At 32.1% G+C, this 7,283-nt stretch overlaps 1 protein-coding gene across 2 annotated transcripts; it reads left to right on the plus strand.

The window, feature by feature from the left end:
* The first annotated feature begins 62 nt into the window (after positions 1-62).
* On the plus strand, positions 63-5,789 carry rab24 (RAB24, member RAS oncogene family). Of its 2 annotated transcripts, none has more exons than XM_051093178.1 (9): positions 63-529; positions 1,072-1,215; positions 1,488-1,556; positions 1,635-1,713; positions 2,710-2,795; positions 2,874-2,973; positions 3,070-3,120; positions 3,233-3,292; positions 4,689-5,789. In XM_051093178.1, the coding sequence occupies exons 2-9, from the start codon at positions 1,099-1,101 to the stop codon at positions 4,751-4,753; spliced, it is 627 nt and encodes a 208-aa protein (XP_050949135.1). In that variant the 5' UTR covers positions 63-529; positions 1,072-1,098; the 3' UTR covers positions 4,754-5,789. The 2 variants fall into 2 exon arrangements, with proteins under 2 accessions (XP_050949135.1, XP_050949136.1); XM_051093179.1 differs by having other exon boundaries at positions 2,728-2,795.
* Positions 5,790-7,283: the final 1,494 nt, after the last annotated feature.

Here is a 7,283-nt window from a genome sequence, read left to right on the forward strand (position 1 = left end):
CGGTTCATAAGAACGATTCTTTCGCGATTCAAACATCGGTATTTGAAACACAACCCCTTGTCCATAGTGAAGTCACATCCTCCTCTATATAAACAAAAAAACACACACTAGTTTATTCCAGCTAGCCATACACACTACAGTTCCTCATTGACCGAATATATAACCATTTGTTAGTCCATTTTTTTTTCCATGTAAACGAGGAAATATGGCTTGGAAGTTCTCTAGCTCTGCTGTATTTATTGATGTTGAAAGCTAAGCCGCTCTCTTCTGTCGTATTAGGTTGAAGAAGGTTGAAGATATCACTTTAATGTTTTATTTTTTTGAACGTGTCCTCAGTTCGATGTGTCTTGCGTTTCGCTGCTTATGTGTTTACAAGTCAAGCAGTCTTCAGTTTTATTATAATGAGCTTTTGTGGCACATCAGCGTGGATTGCTAACTAAACCATTAGCCACCCTGTTACAGTATTTATCTGTCAGTACAGTCACTCTGGAAATCTGAAGTCCCGTCAACAAATACACCAAGAGTCAAGGTAAGTGAAAAAAAAAATGTGAGAGCGTCTATTAACCGCTAGTGTGTTTCATATGGATAATATTTTGTTTGACATACTGAGATTGCGTTATTAGCCAAAGCTAGCTCTATTAGATGTAGTAGTGACAGAAATCTTGAGAAACCCAACACTTTGGTATACTTTAAAAATTGTGTTTTTTACGGAAATAATGTATTTTAAAAGAATACTTACGTAATGTTTTCGAACACTTAACTGCATGCTAATTGCAGTTAAATTAAAGTATATTTATGGTAACCAAAAATAGACTTTAATGGCATTTTTATTTAAACTTGAGTACTTTAAATGTTTCATTTTAGTACATTTAAAATATATTTACTAAGTGTAATATTAAATGTCATACTACTTTTACCGTACTTTACATGTGGTTTAGTATGTCAGTCAACGACATAGTCATGAAAGTGTCTATCTATCAAAAGTGCATGTTCAATACAATTAATCAGATTTCTATACCGATTTAGTTGTAACATGCCTTATGTAAACCCTTATATGATTTTTTTTTTAAGAGTCTTTTTCTACAAACCCATACAATCATGACTGCCATGCGAGTGGATGCTAAGGTGGTCATGCTTGGTAAGGAGAGTGTGGGTAAAACCAGTCTGGTGGAGAGATACGTACATCGCCGGTTTCTTGTGGGACCATATCAAAATGTAAGTATGTGTTAGCATAGCAACCTCTAGTTTTAGAAGTAATTGATCATATTCTGAGATTGTTTGTTCTCATTAAAGATAGTTTTGTGTATAATGTACGTCTTGCTGGCTATCAACAATCTCTGATCATGTGTCACATACTGTAAACCAGCTCCACAGGTAAAGCCACCTTCCGCTGATGTCAGTGGCTTTTGACGATGACCTGATATGATGTTTCTAGGCTTTGTGTATGTTTTTCTTTCTTCTTTAATGATTGATTTTGTCTCATTAAGACTATAGGGGCTGCATTTGTTGCGAAAGCCCTCAACGTTGGTGACAAGGTGGTTACTCTGGGAATATGGGTAAGTGTAGATACTAAAGCCTTTATATACACTGATCAACCATTCATTAGTAACTTTATGTGTTTCATTTCATCCCAGGACACTGCTGGATCTGAACGCTATGAAGCTATGAGCAGAATCTATTACAGAGGAGCCCGTGCTGCCATTGTCTGCTATGGTATATCCCTCTCTCACAGTTTGATGGAAAGAAGTCCAAAGTGCAGCATGCACCAGCTAGTCTAGCAGTCAGGTGACACTGAGCAAGGAAGTGGCTCATGCTTGCTCACTCTGTGTACATTTTACGGTAGTTAAGAGTCCTGCTAGGCAGTTTATGTGTTTGGTTAAAATATGTTAATCAGGGGTCATTGGGGGTCCATGCAAAATTTACAGAGGTCAAAAAAAAGATTTTACTCAATGTACTTTTTAGGGCTTTCAAATAACTTGTTATAATTATTATTATTATTATTAATAGATTTGATTGATGAGTATGATGTTATTATTTCATTCTACATTTTGGCGCAAAGATTGGCCCAAATTTTAGATTAAGATTAATTATTAGTTATTTGTAATACTATTTTATACTACTCTATTTAATTAATATTAATAATGAGAATAATAATAATAATAATAATAATAATAATAAAATCAGCATATATTTTTGTGGGGAAAAAGTTATCTTATATAATTTATGAAAAGGCTTTTTTTATGTATTTGCTTAGTAGTGGCAATAGAAAAGTCAATTATTTAGTTTGTAAACAATTATTTAATTGTGTTGTTATAATATCTTACTGTAAATGTTTTTAAACGCTACCATTGTGGAATATTTGTACAATTTAAAATAACTTTTTTTTATTTATTTTATTTTAATATATTTAAATTTTTTTTTTTTTTTTTTTTTTTTTTTTCTCCTGTGATGGCAAAGCTGGGTTTTCACTAGCCATTGGTCTGGAATTTAAATATCGTATGAATGTCCTTATTGTCACGTTTGGTCTATTTAATGCATCCTTGCTGAATAAAAGTATTAATTTCTTTCAAAAACAAAAAACAAACAAACAAACAAAAAAACTTTTAAGTCCAAAAGTTTGAACAGTAGTGTACATGGAAAAAATCTGAAAAAAAAAAAAAGCTCCTTCACAAGTGAAAAAGCTTGTAAATCTAATCTAATTTTTTTTAGTTTTTAACATTCACACAGACTTGACAGACAGCAGCAGTTTTGAAAGGGCCAGGTTCTGGGTGAAGGAGTTACAGAACTGTGAAGAGGTAAAATATACCCACATCTCACAATAACACAAGCAACTCACAAGATAATTCAGCACAGACACATTATTTTATTTTCAGCACTGCAAGATATATTTGTGTGGCACCAAGAGTGACCTCATTGAGGCCGATCGGAGTGTGCGGCAAGTAGACTACCATGATGTTCAAGACTTTGCAGATGGTAAGCATGAATGTAGCTTCTTTTGTTTTTTTTTTTTTTTTTTTTTTTTCTATTTCAAAGCATTTCAATAAAACAACATTGACTTTTTTTTGGCAGAAATAGGTGCACAACATTTCGAGACCTCCAGCAAAACAGGAAAAAATGTTGGTAAGCGATGCTTCAGTTTATCTGCTCTATTGAGCACTACTTATGTGTAACGTGCAATTAGATACCGAGAAGTTTCACTTCTGTTTTTTTTTTTTTTTTTTTTTTAATACAGATGAGGTGTTTCAGAAAGTGGCTGAAGATTTCAGTAGCTGTGCTTTAGAGTTCATGCAAGGTGAGAATTACTGCAAAGTGAAACAGTGTTATTTCACACCCGGTTCTGTGTGTTTCAGGTACAAGGCTCAGTTACTTGTTGCTCAGCATAGGCATTAAAGCACAAATACTTTCCATTACAATGAACTAAACTGCTTGCTAGGACAATGTTTGTGAGGAAACAATGATATTTTGATATATGTCACCCTGGACCACAAAACCAGTCACCAGTCTTTTTTTTTTTTTTTTTTTTTTTAATTGAGATTTGTACATCCACTTAAAGCTGAATAAATAAGCTTTCCATTGATGTATGGTTTGTTATGATAGTACAATATATATGGTCAAGATACAACTATCTGGAATATCCAAAAAAAAAAAATCTTTAAAAAGTTGTCCAAATGAAGTTCTTAGCAAAGCATATTACTAATCAAAAAATAAGGTTTGATATATTTACAGTAGGAAATTTACAAAATATCTTCATGGAACGTGATCTTTATATCTTTGTGATTTTTGGCATTAAAAAAAATTGATAATTTTGACTCATACAATGTATTTTTGGCTATTGCTACAAATATACCTGTGCTACTTAAGGCTGGTTTTGTGGTCTAGGGTCACATATGTGCAAAGATGTACAAGTTCGGAAATTAGAAATGCTTGGATGCCTAATTATTTTATAACAAATTTATTTTCAAAAACCGATGTACATGTACCTCACACAGATGTACTTGTGTATTTTCTAGAGTATCAATAGAAAAACATTGGATGCTGTTTTTGCTACCATTACCATTATTAAATTCTAAACATTTTATCCAATTTACTTTTAATGTGTGGCCATTTGTAACTTGAATGTGCAAGGCTTCTGGTGTCATCCACTTTATTTTACCTGTACAAAAACAGTGTTAGCTGATTCATATTGTAAACTGGTATTTGTTATTTTAATATATTATTTTAATCATAAACACACTGGTTTGTAGCTTGGATAGTTATACTGTTTACTGTATTTTATTATTCTTCTGGTTATTTCCCTATAACTGCTAATGTATCAGAAATCTCGCATATTCAATAATAATAGCGTAGTTCTGCACTGCAAAATAAGGTGGATAGAAGTAGTCAGATGATCATTTGCATTTGCATTTATTCATTTGGCAGATGCTTTTATCCAAAGCAACTTACAACTGAGGAATACAACAAGCGATTAAACGTACAAAAATTTCAGACATTGATCAGATTAATACAAACTTGACAGGGAGGGTTTAAGAAAAGAGTAAGCGAAGCATGCATACATTTAATTGATGAAGTCCTGTATGCATTTAATAACAATTTTATTTATAACTTTATTGAGGAATCTAAATAATAATAGAAATAGAATTGATAAAACAATGTGACTGTTTTTATTTTTTGGTGTTGTATCCTCACAGAGGAGAAGGGGGTGGATCTTGGGCAAAAGAAGGACTCTTATTTTGACAACTGCTGCCATAACTGACCTATCACAGGAAAAACTGCTGTATCATATGGTCTATTTTGGGATGACTGGAGGCTCACCATCTTTTATACTCCTCAAAGCATCAGCTGGAGTTTTTTGCTCTTTCCTTTTTTTTTTTTCTGATGTGCTGTATGTAGATTGGATTTTTGAAAAAGAAGATGAAAGATTCCACTTTTTCCTGTGTTCAAGCAGTGAACTTTTTTTTTCATTTGTCAGGAACATTTTTTGGACCTGAGAATGTTGACTCAAGCAGATATTAACAGTGCATGGCAATCCGTTTTACCAAAAAGAAAAGCTTTAGGGACAGATGCCATTGCATGGAGGTGATAATTTAAAGTGTCTCCATTTTATAGATCTTTTGAGGATTGTAATGTTTACACCCTTCATTTATCACGCACTGCACTCATGTATGAACAATTTAGTTTCTTATGTCCACACTAAACTGGAGCCATTTAAGTTGAAGTTTTCTCAGATCAAACATTTTTTTTTTTTCTCATAATGATAAAGGTTTAGTTGTTAATGGGGTGGAAAATTACATAGTAAAAGGCAGTTTTCAATGATAATGTTCTTGAAATGTAATGAAGCTGAAAAGCTGATGTCAAAATCTCAATGGCTGATAACCATACTTACTTAAGTCATTATGATAACAAAGGTTGACTTTGATATCTGGAAGTATCAACTCCACAACAAGAAGTTAGTTTGCAGTGTTTGATAATGGAGCCCATAAAATAGCTTCCTGTATCGTGTTTGTCTATTATTTGCAGTTGACTGTGTGACAGGTCTTTACCGTGTTCCAAAAGCGAGTCAGTGTGCAGCATTTGATGAATGTGATGTTAATGTTTACAATGTTCTTTTTATTATTTAATTTTACTTCAATGCAATTTGGATAAGATATTGTAAACTGGGACACTAACTTGTCGTGAACATGTTTGTGCGTACTTTGTACATACAGCCTTGGTTCGCTCTCAGTTCATATTGTGCCTGTATTAAATACTGCTCAACGAGGCCTGAAGCTAAAAATATGGTTCTTGTGAAACTTTGCCTGTTCTACTTGTTATTCCAGAGACATCCTGATATTGTGCCATTTTCACTGGGTGCCCTACAGGACAAAATTTTGTTACTTTGTTACATTTTACTGTGAAATTACACTTAAGCATGTGATCTTCAACTGCTGTTGCATATACAATTTTTACCAATTTTGTTTAAATGTAACAAAATGGTATAAGCAAAGCAGACCAAGTCAATCAAGGCTGCCAGATAATGGGATGATGAAATATTGAGCATATGCAGCATGCTTGTTTTTTGTTTTGTTTAGTTTAGTTTATTATTATTCCTTTTTTTTTTTTTAATACTACATATCATATTTATCCTTTGCTGGCTATTCTTGCTTGCCCTCACATATTTAAGTGTTGTTTTTTTTTTTTTTTTTTTTTTTTTTTTTTTTAATATTACCATTCTGTCTGAACTGGAATTCACTGAAGTGATTATAAATATTTTGAATTTATCATGTAAATTACAAAAACCTACTGTGTCCTCTGTAAGGTGACTGTGGGAACTTTTATCTATATATACTGTATAAAATGAAAATGTTTAAAAACAAAAAAACAAAAAAAAAAAAAAAGCTTTTGAGCCCAGATTGCATAGAAATAAAATGAAATTATTAAATTAAATTACCTTAAATGGAATCACATTAGAAACACTCTGCACTTTCAGGATCTTTTGCACAAAGAAAATAAAATTAGTTGCAAGACTTTGTCATCGTGCCGCTATTGTAATGACAGTTGCCCCAAATTCTGCCCAAAAAAATTTCATTACTGTAATGCAGAAATTTGTCTAGGTAGAACGTTTGTTTTTCATTATTATTATTATTATTGTTGTTATTATTATTATGCTTAAGCTTTAAGCTTTTATTATTAGTATATATACAATTAATGCTACCATTATATCTACTTACAATTTACCATATACATATAAGTGTTTTGTGTTACAGTAATGAGAATGGTGTTTTTTCTGCCCTAATGTAGGCTGAAAGTAATTGCATGTGGAAATGTGCCTAATTGTCATGCAATTAATGTTGCAATTCAAAACATTTTAATTATCCTAAAATAGACTTCATTGTCTTTGTGCAAAATATAATTTGTTTTTATTTTGGGGTGAAATATCACCCAAGCATTTGTTGACAGTTTTTTTTTGTGAGATTTACAGTTAAACAGTTCTACTCACATTTAATTAAGGACAATTAATGACTGTCAAATGCAATAAACAAATTAAAAAGTACAAAGATGATCAAACTTTATACAGGGAGGTGGTAAAAACAGCAACCAGGAAGCAACAAATGTGTACTGTTGTTTATTCTGTACAAAGCACTACAGCACAATTAAAATCTCTAACAAGGCAACAGATATTTTTTTCCCTTTTGCCTGAAATTTGTCTGAAATATACTTAAGTGGAATGACTCTTAGAGCAGCGTTAAAACTATTAAGTGCAATTATATACATAAATACAGTTTAGGAAAAAATTTGAAATGCTG

This window comes from Labeo rohita, chromosome 21, assembly GCF_022985175.1.
Source record: "Labeo rohita strain BAU-BD-2019 chromosome 21, IGBB_LRoh.1.0, whole genome shotgun sequence".
Taxonomy (NCBI): Eukaryota; Metazoa; Chordata; class Actinopteri; order Cypriniformes; family Cyprinidae; genus Labeo; species Labeo rohita.

Excerpts from the sequence above, each read along its gene's own strand:
- rab24 (XM_051093178.1), top strand. The coding sequence starts at position 1,099 with ATGACTGCCATGCGAGTGGATGCTAAGGTGGTCATGCTTGGTAAGGAG. Across the intron at positions 1,557-1,634 it reads TGGTTACTCTGGGAATATGG|GACACTGCTGGATCTGAACG; the intron begins GTAAGTGTAGAT and ends ATTTCATCCCAG. Across the intron at positions 2,796-2,873 it reads AGTTACAGAACTGTGAAGAG|CACTGCAAGATATATTTGTG; the intron begins GTAAAATATACC and ends TTTTATTTTCAG.